The sequence below is a fragment of the Anoplophora glabripennis genome, unplaced genomic scaffold (genome assembly GCF_000390285.2).
Source record: "Anoplophora glabripennis isolate ALB-LARVAE unplaced genomic scaffold, Agla_2.0 scaffold694, whole genome shotgun sequence".
NCBI lineage: Eukaryota > Metazoa > Arthropoda > Insecta > Coleoptera > Cerambycidae > Anoplophora > Anoplophora glabripennis.
In genome coordinates, this window is record NW_019416780.1 from 55,448 (window position 1) to 78,596 (window position 23,149).

Here is a 23,149-nt window from a genome sequence, read left to right on the forward strand (position 1 = left end):
TTTGTATCAATAAATATATGCATAATGTTTTTAAATTAAATATCTCTTGTCATTCAAAAATCCCCCTTCCCCCCTCCCCCTTCCTAACCTACACCTTACGTCATCAAAAAAATAACAACAACAATAATAATAATAATGATAAAGAAGTGCTTTGCGCCACCCCCAAAACCAGTCTCTGGATCCGGGCCTGGATCGAATAACGTGAAAAATTTATCCCTCAAATATTTTCGCTTGTTGGTGGCAAATGGCTTAATAGGTGCTGAACCTTCAGCCCCAAGCGAAGGAGCGAAAAAAAAATTCAAAGTTTATGTGCCTTTGGAAAGGCGAAGAGATAAAGTAGCACATATGCCTGTATATGGAAGCAAAGTACGGTGTGCACGGTGTAGTACAAGAAATAAACCACATCGAACAAGATGGCACTGTACTTCATGTAGTGTCGGCCTTTGTCTTACTAATCCTTCACTAGGTGCAATTGTGAAAACTCGTCAAGATTTCGTCTCTATTTCGTTTTATAGACTTCTGCTTACAGATGAATTAGTTGATCTTTTATTAGGGAAACAAATCGTTATGCCGAACAAAAGCAGATCATCGGTATCACTAATGAAACACTTTCAAGAAACTCGATCCTTGCAAATTGGACTGATACAAATCGTCAAGAAATGTTAACATTTTTGGGCTTAATCATATGGATGGGTTTAGACCAAAAACCACGCCTGAGGGACTACTGGAGTACCAATTTTATATATAAAACTAACATTCATGCAGTTACAAGCAAGTCAAGATGTCGATTTGAAGCATTGCTGTCTTGTTTACACTTTTCAGACAATGAAATATGTCCAGAAGGAAACCGACTTTTCAAACTTGAGGAACAAATAAGCTATCACAATTTAAAGAAGCATGCAAAATATATATAAGGCAAAAAATTGATGTATAGTTTATAGGTGTATAGATATGTGTGCTAGTTGAAGAAGTAAATGTATTAAAGTTTGTGTTCTTTTGTGTATATTTGTATATGTGCTAGCCAATGGCTAATAATAAAGATTATTATTATTATTATTATTATTATTTAACTGTTGAACATATACAACACGAATTTTCAGGCAGCTTTAACCCCAGGACAATATGTCTGTATAGATGAACCTATGGTACCTTTTAGAGGACGCCTGTCATTTCTGCAGTACATACCTGCAAAGCGTCATAAATATGGCATAAAAATTTTTAAATTATGTAGTCAGGGTGGCTATACCTACAACTCTAAGATATACGCTGGGAAGCAAGTCCGACCCACTAATCAACCAGTGGCCACGCAGGTAGTTTTGGAGTTGATGCAACCTATCCTTAACACTGGAAGAACATTAGTGACTGATAATTATTATACCAGTGTTAGTCTTGCTCATCAACTAAATAATAATCAGACTCACTTGATCGGAACTCTTCGAAAAAATAGAAAACATAACCCCAAACGTGTTTTTGACAAAAAGCTAACATGAGGAGAAATGACAGCCCAACAAAGTAACACAAAAGTTATTGTTGGCAAGTGGTTAGACAAAAGAGACGTTGCCTTTCTAACAACGAAATCTTGTCCAGAACTAACTGAAGTTCAAACAAGGACTGGAGTTAAAAATAAACCTTCCACCATAACAGAATACAATTCGGTTAAATCATACATCGATGTTTCTGATCAAATATCACCTTATAGTAGTCCACTCAGACGTTGTACAAAATGTTACCGAAAGGTAGGGCTTGAGTTTCTAACAAGAACGACTGTTGTCAATGCGTTGATACTCCATAATGAAGCTGTTCCAATGTTTCCAGTTTCTTCTATACGCTGAAATTGTGTTCCTACAATTTTACTATTTTCAATCAAAGTAGTAAACAAGGATACTGCTACTTTTGGACTGAGGTTGAAGGCAAAAGATGTTCAGATGAAATTGGCACCTGTATTATGAAATTCTTAACGAGTCTTTCACATGATGTAAAGGAAGTTTCACTTTATTCTGACTCCTGTGGAGGACAGAACAAGAACCGTTATATTGCTAGTTTGTTGCTGTATGTTGTACAAAATACTAATATAGATATCATCGAACATAACTTTTTGGAATCTGGTCACAGAGATGGAAGTGGATTCGATGCACAGTATTACAGAGCGAAATAAGAAAAATCAATCAGTTTCCAGTCCCTCTGAATGGCCTGCAATTATAAGGAACTCCAGAAGAAAAACTCCATATGAAGTTAACGTGAAAGTGAACCAGACAAGATTTTTATAAAAAAGAATTATTTTGATGAGAATTATACAATTATTCCAGTTTTTCTTATAAAGAGAAAAAGGTCAAAAATACAATTATTGAAACAAAAATATTCAAAATTGATTCCTGTCTCCGAAAAGAAAAAAAATGTCTTGTTAATCTTTGCAAGAAAAATCAAATAAAACCAGTTTATCACGATTTCTATTTAAACCTACCAACTACAAAAAATACATCTGATAGAATACCAGAACCAGACCAAAATGAAGAAGAAGACAAAGAACCAATTTTTAGCGTAGATTTAATTAAGACAAAATGTGTTCTGTGTTTTTATTTGTATTCCATTGTATTTCAGATTTTATAATAAAATTATATCCACTAGGTCTTATGTGTCGTTCTTTTCTAACGAAAAGGTGGTATGTGCAACAACTTTCTCATTTTTTAACCATATCTAACTAAGTAATTCAAGTTCAATGAAGAGAATAAATTAAAAAATATCATTGGCAATAGATCAAAAGAGTCATAGAAAAAGAAAACATAAAAAATAAGGAAAACTTTTCATAGGACCTAACTTTGAAAAGTTAGAAAATATGTTTTTGCACTTTTCTCATAACTGATAAATGTTCACATACGACCTTCTGCTTCTGGGCCAACGAAATTTGAATCAATTCGTTATAAGCATAGCAAAGATTTCATAAATAGGGGAAGGTGTCGTACCTTGGGACGTTTGTACCTTGGGACGTTTGTACCTTGGGGCAAGTACCACTGTGGTGCCCTCTGTTATTTAATAGTTACAACAGCCCATCATGTATGTTTAGACCCTCCCAAATCCCCTTGTTTCTGCATTGTAGGTTACGCCTTCAAAACAAAACATGCCAGTTGCATTTTCGTGTTTCTATGGGTGAAAAAATGAAGAAATATTTGGGGAAGACGAGTTCTTAGGATCGTTTGTACTAGATCTCCCCCTCCCTAATGAAGGAGCTGTGGTCCCGGTTCTCCAGTAGCAACAACATCGTGTCTACTACAATCACCCCGGCAACCACTCAAGACAATATTACTTTTGTATCTCCAGAAATGATTCAACCATTTCCTAAAGCAGAAATGAGGAAAACAAATGCGAGAGGAAGGGGGTGCGAAGGGGAAAAACTAGAATTTTGACGTGGACTCCAGAGAAAGAAGAACTTGAGGAACAGCTAGCAAAGAGGAAAAATAGCAAATCTGTTGATAAAGTTACAAAAAAACTGGTTCAAGATAGCAGCTCTGCATCCAGAAGTAAGAATCTAGAAGATGAAGTTTTTCTTGAGGACAAGGAAAATTAGGAAGAATTTATTTATTTATATTTATTTAAAGTTGTTTATTATAAGAAATATGGAGAAGGAAGAGAATTTTCTAAGTCAGAAAAGGAAGTTTTTGATATTTCTGAGGAAGATGTTGTTAGGAGACTACCACAACCAAAATCGGAAGGTGGCAGCGAAAGGCAGATATCACTTATTTATTTCCATCTGGATTTTGCATCATAATTTAGGATAGTTTTTGTAGCTGTAGAATTATCAAAGAAAAAATGTTTTAAGTTGAATGATGGTAAGAAAAATATACTTCACAATTTGCAATGTCAAAAAATATTAGAATTTCACGTACAGAAGTGACGTCAGTGATGATGAAAAAAATCACATATCGTCGGTGAAACCCGAAAAGTGTTAACTCCATATTTGGTCGAATTTTAGATTATGGTGTCATCTATTAGCTAAAAACGAAAGCTATTACTACAGAAATTTGTCTACGTCCCTTAGAAGCAGATTTTTTAAAATTAGTAAAATCGAAAACTACCCAACTCCAGTTAGCTGTTATTTGTAAATGAAAAATGTGTATATCCCCAGTTTACATGGTTGTGTTATAACCTGACTTCTGTTCATTTACTTTAGCCGGTATTTAGAGTAAATTTTTGATAATAAAGCAAGTGTGGCGTGATACAAAGTAAGGTAAGTATTTTTATTTTAGTTTATACCTAAAGTTAAAAAGATAACTTACAATAAAACCCGACAACAGTTTATTTAAAAAAAAAACACCGAGTTACACAATTTTCCTTTTAAATTATTTTGTTTTCTATGAACATGAAAATTGTGTAACTCCATACTGATACATTGTATCAATAGAAGATAATCTCATCAATTTTTTTTAATTGTGCAGATTATAAATGTCAAGAGGGAAAAAAATAGTTGCAATGGTTTCACAACTGAATGAACCAAAAAATGATGACATGCAAAGTAATACAACCAGCATTATTGAGGAATGCATAGTAACTGAAAATGGTATATTACCGGAGATTTCCATGCAAGGCATTAATTTCATTAGTTATTCCATAATACCTCTCATTCCTCAAAAAAGCTACTTAACACACTAGTTACCTATAAATAACTATTTTAGTTTCGGGTAACATTGCTGTAATGGACGATAATAGATGAAACAAATCAAGACGACGAAGATAAAAATGGCAGATATGAAATAGGAGGTCAGATGGAAGAAAAAACTAAATAAATTTGTTGAGTTATTAGGAGGTGTGTGGAAAGAGCAAGAAATCAGAAAATATTAAAAAGGGACTTTATCCCGCAGGTGTTTTTCCCGTGGATGAAAAAAAATTCTCGGAAGCTGAATTTAATCCCGTAGCACTTGCAAATTTTAAAAAGAGAAAATTACAGGGTGTTCTACCGAATACTGCAAATATATAAGCCAAAATGAAGCAACCATTTGTGTTGCTGCAAGCCAAACTGAACCATCTACTGCTGAAGTCGTGAATGAAACAGTAACTAATGAACATCATAAGAAGCCTTTAATTCAAAAGAAAAGTATTGTAGCACCTTCAGATATTACTGAATTATTCGACAATTCTATAAAAACTATTAAAAATACACCTTCAGAAAATCAAATAAGTAAAACGCCAAATTGTTCCTTGATTAAAACCAATTAAATATGGTGAAATACTTACCATAGATAACGTATTGCAAAAACAGAAAGAAAGGGAAGAAAATCAAAGAAAATGAAGCAAAATAAATTAAATGCCAAAGACGACACCAGACAAAGACAGATATCTAAAACATCAGAACCTGAAACTAGCGAGGGACTCGTACAAGAAGAATCAGATGATGACGTGGAAGCTTTCAATCATGAAATAGTAACACAAAATATTAAAGGAATTAATTACGAGATACCAGAGTGGAGAAATTTAAAAAATGGTTTGTTCGTGTCAATGACAAGTTTAAAGCATGTGACCATGATATTTCCTCCATAACACTGGAAATGATTGTAACAATTTTGCCTGAACCTAGAATAGAAGAAAAAGACAGATTGATTTTATATATATTTTTCCAGGTTTGACACCCAAGAAAGGAGTCAAACGTGAAAGAGACCCAGAAATGTGGAAAAAATTAAGAAATTGTGGAGAGGCGTACGAAACACATACGAAACAAGGTGATCAGAAATAAGAGAAAAATTAAAGCTGCATGCGGTGAAAAATGCAAAATGAAGTGCTCATATAAATTTGATCAACAGACAGAAAATGTTCTCTACCTACTGGTCATTGGCTAATATGCAGGGTGAATAATGGTACACAGCTTAATGGCAGATTGTTAGCGTCAAAATATAGTGATTGAGTCAAACATGCCTTAGTTAATTGTTACTCCTTTTCGTTCTACAGGGTGTTAAAATTGAAAAAATATTTTCAATTTTTTGCTATATTTTACGTATGTATAGACCGACTGTTTTGAAAATTTGTAGTTTTACGTTTTTTGAGGTGGCAAATACGAATATGCAAACAGTGTAGGGGTCACCTCTAGGGGGCGCTTCTTATGCTGTCCTATCGATGTAAAAACATGTCTAACTTTTTGTATTATTACAATTATTATTTTTTTAACTAGAAATTATGGAACTACGTTCAATTCTAAATAAAAAAGTTGTACTTGTTACAAATCGATAAACTCAAATGTTTTTGAGATACAGACGTTTAAAGTTTTTGAGATTCGCCGGAATTAAAAAAGTATTTATTCGAAAGTCGTAGGCATTGACATAATAAATTGACAGCACATTATACTCGAGAAGTAAAAAAATATCTTAATAGAAATTTCTGGCACCGTTGGATTGGACGCAGTAGTGAAGTATGTATACCTTGGCCTGCACGTAGCCCTGATTTAAATCCACTGATTTTTTCTTTTGGAGCTATTTTAAATCTCTAATATACAAAGACATTATTAATAGTCAAGAACAACTGTGGACAAATATTCAAGAATCAGTTCATATTATCAAACATAGAACTTTATTTAACATCAGACAAAATTTAAATAAGTGCATTGGAGTCGTGGTGGTAGCTATGAGAATATTTTATGATTAATAATTTGTCACGATACAGTAAAATTTTCAGTTGCTGTAATGTTTGTCTTAATTTAGGCTTGGTATCTTAAGACCTGCTAATTTTCTAATTTATTTCCTGTCGAATCTCAAAATCTTAAAATGTCTGTATCTCGAAAACCGTTGAGTTTATCAATTTCTAACAAACACACCTTTTTTATTCAAAATTAAACGTAGTTAAATAATTTCTAGTTAAAAAATTCAAGACAGTATAACTAGCACCCCTAGACGTGACCCCAACACTGTTTGTATATTCGTATTTGCCACCTCGACAATTTTCAAAACAATCGGTCCGTACACACTTAAAATACAGGGTGGGTCACCAGTAACGCCTCGGTCGCTAGGGACCCAACGGCAAATGTTATAAAAACATGTTTAGGTTGATTACGGCTACATTTTAAAAGTATTTTTAAATATACACAGTGTCCAGGAAAAGCGTACCACATCAGTTATGTATTTTTAAGTGGAACATCCTGTATTTTACTGCATTTCTGAGAACACCGTAAAAAAATTAGTGAACTTTATTAAAGGTTCTGCATACCTAGGATTTATTGTTTGTGAGATATTTCAATTTTAGTGAAAATGCAGGCTTAGCGTAGAAATTTAATATTAGCAATAAAAAATAATTTTAAGGAAGCAGCTTTGGAGAGTGTATTTTAGATCCTTGAAGTTATAAAATATTATATTTGTCGTCACTTAGTATTGTAGTAGTAGTATTCAAAAAACTGCTGAATACTTCTCTCAACGTTAAACAGCAATAACTTCGTTATTTTAAATGGGACACCCAGTATATTTTTACTTTGGAAGTTAGGGAATTTAAAACTCTTTCAAACTGTGTATACGTTCCCTATACCTATCTCTAACGGTATTGGAGATATTTGTGCTGTTTTGTTTTTTATCGAATTTTTTTGGAAGATGTATCCACAAACAATAAGTCCTAGATATGCAGAACCTTTAATAAAGTTCATCTATTTTTTTACGGTGCTTTCAAAAATGCAATAAAATAAAGGGTGTTCTATTTAAACGCTTTTCGTGAACATCCTGTATATTTAAAAATATTTTTAAAATATAGCTGTAATCAACCTACACATACCCACCTAAACAGGTTTCTATAACATTTGCCGTTTGGTCCCTAGCCCCCGAGGCCCATCCTGTATAGCAAAAAATCTAAAATAATTTTTCAACTTTAACACCCTGTAGAACGAAAAGGAGCAACAATTGACTAAAGCATGTTTGGCTCAATCGCTATATTTTGACGTCAACAATCTGCCATTAAACTGTGTACCATAATTAATGACTCACCCTGTATATTACCCAATGACCCTATACCTGCACCCTGTAGAAAAGCAGAGAGATTTTATTAATAATTCTATGATGTCTATAGTACCGCCATATTACTACGTTCGTGTTGGTGGTACTAGGAAACAATGGCAGAAGATTTGAGTTTGCAAGGTATTTTTTTGAACGTACTTTGGACGTAAATGATCGGACAATACACACAGCACAAGAAAAACGGAATAAGGTAGCACAGGTGTTACTTGAACCAGACCAACGGGGAAAACATGGCAAACATAAGCTGCTTGACCCGACCATACACGAAAAACTTCTTCCCGAATATTTATAGATGGTAGTCGTTCATTGGCAGACATTCATAGAGACTATGTAGCCAACTGTAAAGAAAATAATAAGCCATTTGGAAGCTATGCTGTATCCCAACGCTTGTTTACGTCCGAATTCAATATTTCGTTTTTCGTACCCACGAAAGATCTGTATGGAACTTGTTCATTGTGTTCAAAATTCTCAAATATGCAAAGTGTACCATTTCCTATGTAAAATCTTTTGTGCTTTTGCCAGAAAATTTAACTCTTAAACAAAATACAAATCAGCGAAAAGTACCTGTAAAGTGATTCAGTTCTTTTCGTGTGTTATAACTTGGGTTATTATTTATTGTAGCGTCACCCTCCCAAATCTTCATCAAATTTTGTCTACCCCCCTATTTTTGATGCTAATGAACACGAATCTGAAGTTATTTTTGTGCGGTCGAGAAAAAATGTTTTCAAAATTCTAACCTGGATATTCCACATAACACTACGCAGAACTATGTATATTTTATGTAGCTTTCACAACATCTGTAATAAACAATCAATATTGTTTAAGAAACTCATTTTCCCAAATTTGAACTAAAAAAATATGTATTTAACAGATAAAATTATATGGGATGAACAGAGATGAATGAGAGTGGGGAAACTCAATGTTGTCGTCACGAATTACAAATGGCGAATTCAAGCTACAAAATTTTTATTTATTAAATACATATTTTTTTACATGAAATTTGCGAAAATGTGTTTCGTAAACAATGTTAATTGTTCATAACAGATATTCTGAAAGCTACATAAAATATACAGAGTTCTGTGTTTTGTTACGTGAAATATTCGGTTTAGAATTTTGAAAATTTTTTTCTCAAAAACTGGGTTCGAACGCACAAAAATAACTTCAGATTCGTGTTCAGCACCATAAAAAATAGGGGGGTAGAAACAATTATGTGAAGATTTGAAAGGGTGACGCTATAGTAAATAATTACCGTAACTTGTTTTATTTTGCAAGTTTGAATAAAAAATGTATTTTTTTGCTCTTATTTTATTAGTAAAATGAAAATGGTATAATGGTAACCATCATCAATAAGCAGATAATGGAAAAATTGTTACATTGCTAAAAAAATTATGACGACTGGATTTTGTCTGAATTTTCTTAAAGGCTTGTCCTAGGTGGACAAGCTTTCATCTGGTAACCCTAGTCTTATGGATTTGGTTAATAAAAACCACATCCCAAAATACTACACCAACTTTTACAAAGATTTGTAATGCATCGTTTAAACATATACAGTGTGTTTCACTTAAAGTCTACTATCAGTAAAAAAAGACCCTCAAAAAAAAAAAAGAAATGGATAGCACTTTCGATTTGATCACGCCTCTAAACCCTAAATACAAAGTTTCATTATTATAGCTTTTACAAGGTGTTCACAAAATAGATGCAAACTTCAAAAAATTTCACTCATTGCAGAGTTTTCTTTGTTAACAGTGTAAAATATTTTCAAGGTATTTTTTCATAATTTTATTAACCGAAGATATATCTATGCAGTTTCATTGATTTATATCGTTGAGGAGCGTTATTAGAAACAAGAGGTGACAAACTGAACAGTGCATACCAAATGTTGGTGGACTAATAGAAAACAGTAATATTTAAGTTTTATTTCGTTGCGACTCATTTCTGGTATAATAAAAAATATATATATCTTATTGTGAGCACTCTGCATGAGTGAAATCGATGAAACTGCATGGATATACCTTCGGTTAATAAAATTATGAAAAAATACCTTGAAAATATTTCCAGTGTTAATACTCTGCAATGAGTGAAATTTTTCAAAGTTTGCACCTATTTTGTGAACATCCTGTGAAATAATGAAACTTTCGATCAAATCGAAAATGCTATCCATTTCTTTCTTAAAAAATTGCGTTTTTTAATTTTTGAGGGGCGTTTCTTGAAGATAGTACTTAGGCTGTAGAAAAGATCACGTCAAAAAATATAATAACAAAAGGTAGAATACTACCATATTAAAAAAAATTTTAGAAATCGGTCAACGCCATCCTAAATACGGAGGTGTACTGACTTTAAGTGAAATACACTGTATATTTTCTGAGAAATATTTGTCTTAATGTTTTCTTATTAGTTTTATTAGTAGTTGGTTATAGTTTAGTCAAAAGTTATTTCACATGATAATAATTCCAAACATTATAAGTCATAAAGTTATTTTGATTTGTATCAAGAACGTCACATCTTTCGACTTTTTTTAAATCGATATCAAGAAATAAAACTGATGAAAATTTTTCGCTTATTATAAAAAAGTTGTGACAAAGGATTAATAGAAGTTTAGATCAGTACCTGGACCAGACGGCTGACTTGGCATTGCCAAAACTGCAACCCCCTTTGAGATCTGCGACTGCAGCTCCCTTCGATACATGCGACTGCAACAGGAACATCAAATCCAAGGGCTCCAAGGGCCTTAGTACTCCAGATGCAACCCATAGCCTCCAAACTCCAGCAAATGAAGTTTAACCGGCATTTCTTCCATAACCTCGCTAAATGAAAGCTTCAACAAAAGTCCTTTATACACTTATGTAAGTCCCAACGTCACCTACGGAGAAAAGAGTCTTAAAGGGCTAGTCCAATAACAACATATAAATGTAACACATGTAGATCTTAAATAACTATTTAAAAAAACTAATACCTAGACTCGAACGGGAACTCCACGAGAACGCCATTGCGTTTATAACGCCAGAAAGTCAGCCTCCATAAAGAATGATGATAACGTACAAATAAATGTTTGCTGGAATGTTACACAAAAAAACAATTTCCCGTCTCCATCGAAACTAAACTTAATAAAAACTTCACTCTCTATTCACAGATCCCCTGATTTGATTTTCAATTTCATGAGAAGCAATGCTACCAACTACCAACTTCTAAATTCATCACACTAGATCAGTACCAACTTTCGATTGTTGTAGTACATTTTCTGCATTTATTACATGTTCATATTAAGAACATTCATTACAACATGGTATTGGTAAAATGTTTGTTAATGTAGGCAATTATTTATTTTGTTTGTAGATATTAGGTCAAAAAATATATACAGGAAGAAGAAGAAGAATATGAGGTTAGGTTGTTTTATGATGTTATAAGAGCGTGAGCGAAATAAAGCGAGCCAAAAAGTAAAACGTTGTTTTGTGTGTGTAAAGAAAGAAATAAAACCTAACATTAACTTACATATAAAACGTATTAGAAGCAGCTGGTGAGTTGATACGCACAGGTTCGAAATGTCTATAATAATTATTATTTCCGCGACATTTACTGTATTCCTTTTGGCAGCAAGAGGAGCTCTGGGTTCCTCTGGTGCACGAAGCCCTTGTTCCATTTGTGATAACCACATGCACTGGGGCTGCACCAGGGCTCGCTCTCTTTTCCCCTCATGCACCATCTTTTCTGTTAGTGTTTGGAGCCCTGTTTGTAGTTTGTGAGGTTAAGTTACTATTTTTTTCTGTTTTGACGTTTTGTACACCCGATCCCGATACCAAACAGCAAATAGTTAAATCTTGTTTTCAACCTAAAAATGAGTTGTATTGATGTTGATACTGACGATTTGTATATTTATGACCCAGAAGAAAACGTAAAGTACAAAATAATTGTCAGTAAAGAAACTTAAGAGCTCAGGCAGGTTAGTACAATAATGGTTTGCATAGAATGTTATTAACACTTTAATTTTTAGATGAGCAATTTCTCAGTACACTACTTTTTCATGCAAAATGTACCTCTGCCCCAATTCAAATTATGGAAAAAAATGTAGAAGCTGTTGAGGGGGAAGATACAGAAACCTTGCAGAGTAATTCATACCCCCGCTCTGATGATGCAGGAGATGCATCAATTAGGAAAAATATAAGTATATGGTCATATAACCAGACGAAATCTTTAATAAAAAGCATGGGAATACATTACAAAGATTTAAGTAATCCTAGGAAAAGAAAACATGTCTGAAAATATTGCTAACGATATGATAAGTGAAGGTTTTACTATTAATTCTATAGCAGTACAGAATAAGTGGAAGAGTCTCACAAGAAGTTATTCAATGTGCAAAGACACAAGAGTAAGAACAGGACAAAGTCCATCTAGGTTTCTATTTTTTGAAGATTTGGATGAAATTTTGGGCAAAAAGCCAACAAACTAATGTACTCATTCACTAAATTCTACGTTTGACTATCAAAATAATCCAAGTACTAGCACTGCAGATGAAACGTCCAGCATTGGAAATGAAACGGACGTGCAAGAATCAGATATAGAGAGACCTCGGCAGTCACAAAATGAAATTTTGCAAAGGCCCATTAATAAAAGAAAGTATTCTTCGCTGAAAAGTCAGTACATTGAAAAGAAATTAAAAGAATATGATGAAAAAAATCAGAGGCATAATGAAAGATTAGCGATTGAAGAGAGAAAGTTGGAAATCGAAAATCAAAAACTGGAGTTGTTGAGAGAATATCTGTCAAAAAAATAGTATCGGGGAGAATCCACCAGTTTCTTTTTTGCTAGTGTGATATTAGGGTTTTTATCTTACTTTCGTTCGTGTGTCGGGGTAGGTGTCTATTCAAACACGTTCGGTTAGTCACTCTTTATTCAAAATATCTTTCGTAGATTTACATTTTGTAGAAGAGGGGGTACTCCCTTCATCAATGTATGTAGGCAACCAGACTTTTCATATGTAGTAAGCAATGTTGCTTACTCCTAATATGACATCTCCCTTTTTGAAAAATGAGATTATTATTAAAAATATATAATAGCATTCCTTAATTATCTTAATATATACATTGACTATTTGTACACTATATTTACATATTTTAAAACTATAATTTTAATGAAAGTACTTATAGTTTATAAACTAATCTAAACTTAACTAAACTTAGCTAAACTTATAATTAACATAGGTAATAGTAACTATAACTACTTGCTAATATTCTAACCTTTCTGGTTTTTTCACTTTTCTGCCACATTTCGTTCTTAGAGATAGAGAAATTCTTTTTTCTTTAATTTCAGTATTGGGAGACTCTATTTCAACATTACTTTCTATATCAGTGTCTTTTGTATTGCAGTTTTCATCATCTGAATAATATAAATCTGAATTTTCATAATATCGTTTTAAAAAACTAACATTTCTTCTCCTAATTGAACCTGATTTATATTCTCTGACCACATACGAATTAAATTTTAATTTTTTACAAATTACACCTAAAGTCCAAATATCATTATTCTTTATGTATACTTTTTCTCCCTCCTTAAAATCTATACATTTTCTTGTATTTACATCATAATATTTCTTCTGTACATTTTGCCTTTTCTGTAAATATTTTTGTTTCTGATAATTAGTTTTTGGTTTTAATGATTTTGCTAACAACGGTAGAAAACCTCTAATTTTTCTCGAGTACAAAAGCTCTGCTGGTGATTTTATTTCATTTGATATTGGAGTATTTCTATACTCCAAAAGGGCTTTATTTATATTGGTTTTAGTAAAATTACATTTTAAGGGCTTTATTTATATTGGTTTTAGTAAAATTACATTTTTTAATTATTTGTTTTGTAGTTTGAACATTTCTTTCCACCATACCATTTGATTGTGGATACAAGGGACTCGATGTGTCATGTTTTATATCCCAATCTCTGCAAAAATTTTTAAATTCATTACTACTAAAACAAGGTCCGTTGTCTGAAAATAATACGAAAGGTATACCATGTACAGAAAAAATACTTTGCAAACATTCAATTACATTTTTAGCAGTTATGTTTGTTACTTTTTTAACCTCTACAAATTTAGAAAAATAATCTATTAAAATAATATAATAATTTCTATGAAGTTCAAAAATATCAACACCTATTTTTTGCCATGGATAATTAGGAATTGTGTGTGGATTAAGTGGTATTTTTTGATTGTCTTTAGAGAAAGTGCAACAAGCATGACATGCCAAGATCATGTTTTCTATGTCTCTATTTATTCGTGGCCAATAAAGTACCTCTGCAGCTCGTAACCTTGTTTTTGTTATTCCTAAATGATTTATATGTAAAATACCTAACATTTCTTCTCCTAATGATTTGGGAACTACGAGAGCGTTATTTCTATATACTAAGTTATTTATATCAGTTATTTCATGTCTTATATTCCAGAAAATTTTTACTATATCCTTACATTTAGTTTTTATATTTGGCCAACCTTCTTTCGAATACTTAAAGCTTGAAGTTGTTCGTCTTTTAAAGTTTCAGTTTTGAATTCTTGCATTTTTTGTGATGAAATTGGAAAGTTTTCTGTTAAATAATTTATTTGCGTCTCATATTCCGTAGAAAATGAAATATCTTGATCGTTATCAATATCTTTAGGTAATACAATTCTTGAAAGTGCATCAGCTGTGTACATTTCTCTTCCTGGTTTATATATTACTTCTAAATTGTATAACTGTAAATCAAGGAGCATTCTTTGTATTATTAAAGGACATTTGGTTAAAGGTTTTTTGAAAATATAAATTAGAGGGTTATGATCTGTTTCAACTCTAACGCGTTTTGCATATATGTACTGATGAAATTTATTACATCCATAAACAATACTTAACAATTCTTTTTCTATTTGAGCATATGCTTTTTGAACTTCTGTCAGTGATTTAGAAGCATAAGCAATGGGAGCTGAATTTTGTAACAAACATGCACCTAATGCATTCTGTGATGCATCAACAGTCATTGTTATAGGTAGATTTGGATCAAAATATTGTAATACTGGAGGTGAGACCAAAATACTTTTCAATTTTTCAAAAACTATTTGATGATTATCTTCCCATTTATATATTGTATTTTTCTTTAACAATTCTCTAAGTGGAGCTGTTAATTCTGCTAAGTTTGGAATGAATTTGTGTAAATAATTTAAAATTCCTAAGAAACTTTGTAATTCTTTTAAACATTTTGGTTCTGGATAATTTTTAATTACTTTTACTTTATTTTCATCTGGTTCTATGCCATTTTGATCTATTATATGCCCTAAATATTTAACTTTGTTTACTCTAAATTTACATTTTTCTTTATTAAATCTAATATTTTTTTCTCTCGCTCTTTGCAAAACAAGTTTCAGTCTATCATTATGTTCTTTCTCAGTCCTCCCCCATACTAAAATATCGTCTATATAAATGTCAACACCCTCGATGTTTTCAAAACATTCGGCCATTTTTCTTTGAAATATTTCACTAGCACTTTTTATACCATAAGGTAATCTAAGAAATCTGTCTAATGCCAACCTAATATTTCTATGCAACGTACAATTCAGGTCTGGAGTGTATTAGGTCAACGAGATAATGCCACTACCCTACCCTGTAGTGGTGTCCTGCCCCCAAGGCAGGGTGTGCTAGCGGCAGCTACAGTGGAGATGGGGTGGGTCTTGGTAGGGAGAACCACTCCAGTAATACACAAGAAAATCTACTTACAAAATTTTGAAATGGGCGCCAGGTAATTTAAATTTAATTTGTCAAAGTAAATCTGTCAAAGCCAAATCACCAAATCTTTGATTCTAATCTCAACAGGACACTAACAGTCAGGCAAAAGTAAATGATACTACGGCCAATTTATTTACAGCTATATACAAAACAGGTTGTTACTCAGTTTATTCACAAATATGTACAAACACTTGTATAGACCAAAAAGGAAAAAAAAGCACAAAAATGTAAAGCAATATGTTAACATGTGATTATCTCAAGATTTTATATAGGAAAAGAGTCAAAATGCTATACCCCCTGTGCAGGGTTCGTTTGCGATTTACTTATGTACCATGGGCTTACGTAAGCGCAGAGTATGTATACCTTGGTATGACAAAATATATCTGTACCTAGGATGGTGTTCCGCAAGTTTCAAGGCTGACCCGGATTGCTCTTTTCCCAAAGCACAATGTTTTTGTCAAATCAATTGCCTATTCTAGTCCCTAGTTTTCTCTAAAGAAATTCTATGAAAATTCATCAACAGTAATCATCAGCTTAATTATCTATCAACATTTGACCCTATGGTCTCTCCAAATGTGTATGACAAAAAAAATAGTGAATAAAAAAAAATGAAGTAAACAGTTCATGCACAATTTGGTTCTACTTATCGAGCCCTGGATTTCAATCTAAATCTCTCGTACACCGTTGGTGGACCCTGCTGAACCCTCGTATACTGGCGACTCCGCCTAGGCTGGTGTTGTGGGGGAAGATACGTGATCCTGCAGCCCCCCTCTCGGCTACCCCACGACTGAATTGGTACTCGACTGGAGAAGGACGAGCCAGGGAACTCTCCAGACCAACTGAGCCAGTAGAACTCAAGCCAAAAAAAAGAACTTAACCAGACAATAGAAACAATGAGCTGGGCCATACAATAGAAACGATGAGCTGGGCCAGACAATAGAAACGATGAGCTGGGCCAGACAATAGAACCCTAAAATAATGTTACCAAATTAATCTATGCCCCGTATATTACAACATGCAATCTGAACTAGCCTAAAAATATAATAGGTTCTAATTTACCTCCACTTCGTAGAGGGTTTTACTCCACAACGTCTAATGACGACGAACTTGAGGTGGGTATTATCTCGTCCAGATATTTAAGAGATCTTAGCGGCGTTCGGCATGGTTATTGGGAACCGGAGTGACAAGAGTTAAGAGTAAAATCACGTGACTACCGTGCTAAAGGAGCTTTTTGTAAACGAACGATCATAGCGTTTAGCGTCACAAAACAGTTTAGGTTTGGTTTTGTGGTTATCTTTGATTTTGTGGTTAGAAATTTGCTATAAATTTGATTTTACTTACATTACGGTTCACAATATTGGGAATATTATGGCTGATTTGGGAAGAATCGCAATATTTGAATATGGTAGAATCATATTTTTTGAAGATTCTTCAGACGAAGAAGATACATTAGAGAAAATTGATAATTACGCTGAAAATACAGTTCCTCGTATGACAGACCAACAATTTCAAATGCATTTTCGGATGTTGCCGAATACATTTGAGGATTTATTGAGAAAAATGAATGCAGTCCGACTGGAAATGCAAAACAATGTAATAAACCTACCAGGTTATCCAAGAATTTCGTTAGAAAAGGAGGCTATGATATTAATATGGTATCTTGGCAATATGGAAAGTTTTCGGTAATTACTTCATCTGTTCACAAACCCATGTACGTTTTGTTTTCTGTTGAATTAGGTCAATAGCAGACAGGTTTGGGGTGAGCAAGTCAACATGTTGGGAGAGTCTGCACCGAACATGCAATTTACTCATACACGTTAATAGAAAATTTAAAGTAATTTGGTGGCCGTCAAAAGAAAGACAAATAGAAATTAGTCAGAATTTCCAAAACAATAATGGATTTCCAGGTGAAAATAAACAAATTTTTTATTTCATTATACAATTTTTTTTTAATTACAGGTATAATCGGTGCAATTGATGGCAGCCATATACGAATTGTAGCCCCAAATGAAAATCGCAATTCATACATCAACAGAAAAAATTTCCATTCAGTTTTATTGCAGGGGGTATGTGATCACAAAATGTTATTTACCGATGTTTACGCTGGAGAAGCTGGCTCGATTCATGATTACACATTGTACAAAAGATCTGATCTTTATATTGGTATGAGAAACCAACAAGTGATGTTTTATAATGATACTTACCTTATTGGAGATTTAGCATATAAATTATCAACAAAGTTAATAGTTGGCTTTAAGAACAATGGATACCTTACAGTTGAACAGCGAAATTTTAACAAGCTATTAAATAAGAAGCGTGTAAAAATTGAATATGCATTTGCTCTCTTAAAGGGTAGATTTCGTAGACTAAAATTTATAGAAAATCGAAAACTTGACCTAATAGCACAACTAATAATTTGTGCTTGTATTTTACATAATATATGCATCTACTGTGGAGATTTTTTGGAAGATATAAATTTAGAGGAGGAAGTTGCAAATGAAAATAATTTTAATCCAGGTAATGTTCCAGACCTGGAAGGTGAAATAGAAGATAGAAATGCTATAATAAAAAGACAAAACATTATAAATACCATACCTATTATTAGAGAATAGTTTTGTAGTTTCAGGTTTAAATAAAAATAATAAAATCAGTATTAATATTTATTTTAAAAAAATAATTACTAAATTAAATTAGTAATTCGGCAACTCTCTGCCAAACATTTTTTTTAATTCCAGATGAAAATTCTTTATCAAATTTCTCTACACACTCTATTAAATAAAGTGTATTATTTGTTGTCCAAATTTTTATTTGCTCACAATCTTCGCGGCTCTCTTGAATTGTCTGAGAAGTAATCTCCTCTGTACCTCTTGGATTGGTTCCATCTCTTCTTACTTCTAGAAGTACAAATTCTTTGGCAATACCTTCTGTTAATGGCACAGTAATGACTTCTTTGTCTAAATAAATACAAAATTACGGCTGCTTACAAAACGAAAAAATTACTAAAAATTTTTACTTACCATTATTACTGTATAATAAAACAGTTTTAACGCCGTTAACATCATCCACTGTGATATTATTTCCGCTTTCATCTACTACCAGAGAATGCGTTTGACCAGTTATATGCATAATGGGCATCGTTCCATCCATTATTCTATTCAATATGTAAATAAAACTCACAGCACAAACCACAACGTCAGCAAATGCAAATGCGAAACAAAGAATAAGAAATAATGTCAATAATCAAATCAAATAATGCACAGAAGAATGACGAAGAAGCAACAATGAAGCTTCTATCATTTGATTTGCAGAATGAGAGATTGAGGTTAGGAATTGAAAACATCAACAAAACGTCCGGTAGAGCCGGGAAAAATAGGAAATGCGCATGCCCGCTCTCAAGCTCCTCATCCCAGAGGTGGAACTTTTGGAGTGAACTCTTTAAACTACAAAAGCAGTACCCGAACCCTCACGAAGTTAACGCTATTTACTCAGAGGTCAATACTCGAACGGATTTAGCGTGCTTAGAGCGATTAGAGTGAAAAGAGTGAACATCCCGAACTCACCTCTTGTACCTGCTACTGCCCCCCAATGGCGTCTAACAATTCCTCCGGGTGTGAATATATCCGGTAATTCCCGAATCTTTCTCTGCCTTCACCAAAAATACTACCCCTAATGGCCAATAATCCACACAACGGCCAGAGAAACCAATATTTGCCCAATGGATTTTATTCCCATAAATGGATGGATTCCAATTCCTTAAATATTCCAGAAGGCGTTCACACCTGTTGCGGACTCGTAGACAGTAGGAAACAAGATGTCGTCCCTTCCCCAATTCTCTCCCGGAAAATAACCGGCAAATTCCTCGCTATTTTCTGATTGGTCAAAATCCGAACCGACATCCGGTGTTACCAACGTTATGACAATGAAAATTCCGTTCTACCTCGTATCTACTCCCAACTGAGCGTTATGACTTAAAGCCCGTGAAATATTTATTATCAACCACCGTCAACTTGCATTTACCTCCCTAAACCTCCCAAAAGCCAACATACAGGCAATTTCGAGTTCGTTATATGCCCTAAAACTAAAACGGAAGGTATATCAGAATGAACAATTTCTACTCCAGACAGCTTCGTGTAGACAAATAAACTGACAAACGACAGTGAATACTCTGCAAGTTTTCAACGTTCTGTGAGGTTCTGACGTTTCTAGGTTAAGTGGCTAGTAAACACATAATATTGCAGTGAGAAAGGATACACTAACAGATTATCTAATTTACTGGATGGACAACGGAGTGCATAACGCTGTAGAACCAGAAGTGTAAGCGAGTAATTGTTAGAGAAGTCTCCTCATAACCTTTGGTAAGTAAATGACACCTATATACAACTAGTTCTACTGTACTATTTACAGACTTATCTAACCCTTATATCTAACACTCTACCGTGAGAAAAATCGAAAACTAATAAACCCAATCTTTTTGCAGACTAACGAAAAGAGAACTCCAGCCTATACGATACTATAATTCGACATCTGTCCGTGTAAGACTGGTTTGCTGACCTACCCAGGAAAACAATCTTACAGAAGATGGAAGTATCCCCAATGGAACCACAAATAGGCCCTGTCAGCCACCCCTCATCAACCCAGCAATCAACTTAGCCTGGAACGACAAAAAGTGGTTGCACCAGACTAAGGACAACTAAAAGTGACCCGACGAACTGCCCCTATGCATCGAAAAGAAAGGTTGATACCACCAAAACATACCTAAACTAACTAAATGATTTGCAGTTCGTTAACTAGATTTGTTCTTACTAAACAATAAAATTTATGCAGTTCTTTATTCCCGACAATTATTTATCCCTACACTGACCGAAAATCGATCTACAAGATAGCTCTGAAAGTAGGCCGCCCGTTATACACCTGAGTAAGTATTGGTGTCGACATCTAAATTTTGGTCCCCACCTGATTTATGCTCTAAGTTCAAAATAAATCGTTACGTCTGTATCTCCCATACGGAGTATTAAATGTACATAACTTTGAACTTTCATTATCTAATTGTACCATCCAAAAGCCATTTGTTGCATCAAGAATAAAAAAATATCTAGCATCTTTTAATTTGGATGTTATGTCTTCGAAAGATAATGCTCTCGTAATATTACTTTATTCAGATCTGAAGGATCAATACAAATTCTGAAATCACCATTAGGTTTTTTAATAATGACCAATGAATTAACCCACTCAGTAGGTTCCTCCACTTTTTTAATTATTTTTTGTTTACATAGTTTTTGTAATTTACCTTTTAATTTTTCTCTAATTCCCAGAGGTACTTTACAAGCTGCATGGACTACAGGAGTTGCTAGTCGATCGATTTTGATACTGCATTGTCCTGATGTGCATCCAATTTCTCTAAAGACATCCTCGTATTCACCCAACACATCACAATCTATATTGCCAATAAGCTTGGCAATAGCCATTTCATTAATTGATGGCGACCTATAATACATGGACCATTATTATTTACTATATAAAAATTTAACAAATATGTTTTATTTTTATAAAAACAATTTAATTTTATATTTCCTAATACTTCAATGGATTCTGTTTCTCCTGAATATGTGGCTAATTTGTTATTTGAATGAAATATTTTAATGTTTTTGAAAAATTTGTTATATATATGAATTGGAAGTAAGTTTGCTCTCGCACCTGTATCTATTTCTACATCAATATTAATATTATTTAATTTCAGGCTAATAATCCAATCGTTTGTATTTTTAACATTAACATTATCTCCGTTACTACTATTTACAATATTTATATCTTCTATCATTCCAATAAACAAATCATTATCATCACTACTATAATCTACTTCACCAATTTTATAAATATTATTTCTGTTCCTACATACCTTCGCAAAATGATTCATTAAACCACAAGCATTACATCTTTTTCCGTATGCTTTGCAGTTTCTTGGTGGATGTCCCTGGCCACATCTGCTACATTTTCCCATTGCCATGTTTGGTTGTCCTCTTCTTCTTTCTGCTACACCTGTCGCTACGCCTTGTCCTGCGCCGACTCTGCTGGCCATCGTTCTTCCTATTCCTCTCTGTGACGTCGATGGTGCACAGTCACGCCATATCTCCTGCCCGCGATGTTGACTTGATCCTTGACCTTGAACTGCGTTTTCATATGTTTGAGTTTCACCAACGCTGTGTGGATTTTTTGCCCAACTTCTTTTCTTGTTTTTTATAACGTTTATCCTCTCTTCTGAACAAATTTCTTCTAACTGGGATTTCGTTGTTTCTGCAGCTTTACATATTTCAATGGCTTGATTTAGGTCCAAGTTTTTTGTTCTTAAAAGACGGTCCTTGACAGATTTGTCCCTTATTCCTTGCACTAATTTGTCCTTAATGAGACTATCCGTTAATGTTCCAAATTCACACGTGAAGCTGAGTTCTCTTAAAGTTGTTATATACTCATCTATGGTTTCATTTATTTTCATCTCTCGATTTAGGAACATGTGCCTCTCGTATGTAACATTTTTCGTTGGAATAAAATATTCTTGTAACTTTTTTAGGACTGTGGTATAGTTATTCTTATCTTCATTCTTGTCAAATGTTAACGTGTTATTCATATATCCTCAGGGATCGATCTCCTATGTGGTTTAATAATAAGGCACATTTGTATTCTTCACTCTCCTCTTCACTTTTCGAGGCTTTAATGAACTGGAATTTTTGAAGAAAAAAGTTCCACGCCTCGCCAGGATTTTTATCGAAATCCATCTCTCCAGGAGGTTTAATTTTTTCGCTGGCCATCGCTCTGCTACGTTTTTCAAGTTTTATATATTCACTTTACAATGTATATTTTTCCGATTTTCCGTCTACCGACTGCGCCATGTGATATTAGGGTTTTTATCTTACTTTCGTTCGTGTGTCGGGATAGGTGTCTATTCAAACACGTTCGGTTAGTCACTGCTTTATTCAAAATCTCTTTCGTAGATTTACATTTTGTAGAAGAGGGGGGTACTCCCTTCATTAATGTAAGTAGGCAACCAGAATTTTCATATGTAGTAAGCAATGTTGCTTACTCCTAATATGACAGTTGAGATTTTCAAACAAATTCCTAGAATCCAAGAACCTACACAAATCGGATTTACCGGTGGATATTTTAAAAGTACACACCATCCACCTGGATTGTAACATTACTTCGGGAGCCTTCTACAACGATAGACCGTCACATACTATATACGAGTTTCCTGTAAGGGTCGACCCAGGATTTGCCATCGACGAAGAACCAAATCACCTCATCTATCTACCGATAAATAGAACTGAAATAAGCACGCTTACAATCGACGTGTTGGACCAGAATTTCGAACCCGTTAATTTCAGAGGTGAAGAAATCATCATTCGATTGGAGATTAAGAAACTTGAATAATGCTAGTTTTCAACAACTCTC

The 23,149-nt window shown here is 33.6% G+C and overlaps 1 protein-coding gene and 2 long non-coding RNA genes across 3 annotated transcripts in view; 1 reads left to right on the top strand and 2 right to left on the bottom strand.

The window, feature by feature from the left end:
- Positions 1-11,215, bottom strand: part of LOC108913107 — a 28,502-nt gene extending 17,287 nt beyond the window's left edge. Inside the window, exons 1-2 of the long non-coding RNA XR_001964608.2 lie at positions 10,927-11,215; positions 10,581-10,833 (exon numbers count right to left, since the gene is read on the bottom strand). This is a non-coding gene — a long non-coding RNA (uncharacterized LOC108913107). The remainder of the gene's footprint in view (positions 1-10,580; positions 10,834-10,926) is intronic.
- A 7,150-nt stretch (positions 11,216-18,365) lies between these two features.
- LOC111691919 lies at positions 18,366-18,984 on the bottom strand. Its single transcript, XM_023455446.1, has 2 exons — positions 18,724-18,984; positions 18,366-18,660 (listed from the first exon to the last, which is right to left on the bottom strand). The coding sequence occupies exons 1-2, from the start codon at positions 18,851-18,853 to the stop codon at positions 18,392-18,394; spliced, it is 399 nt and encodes a 132-aa protein (XP_023311214.1). The 5' UTR covers positions 18,854-18,984; the 3' UTR covers positions 18,366-18,391.
- A 955-nt stretch (positions 18,985-19,939) lies between these two features.
- LOC108913106 lies at positions 19,940-20,537 on the top strand. The gene is made up of 2 exons (XR_001964607.2): positions 19,940-20,061; positions 20,184-20,537. It is a non-coding gene; the product is annotated as an uncharacterized LOC108913106 (long non-coding RNA).
- Positions 20,538-23,149: the final 2,612 nt, after the last annotated feature.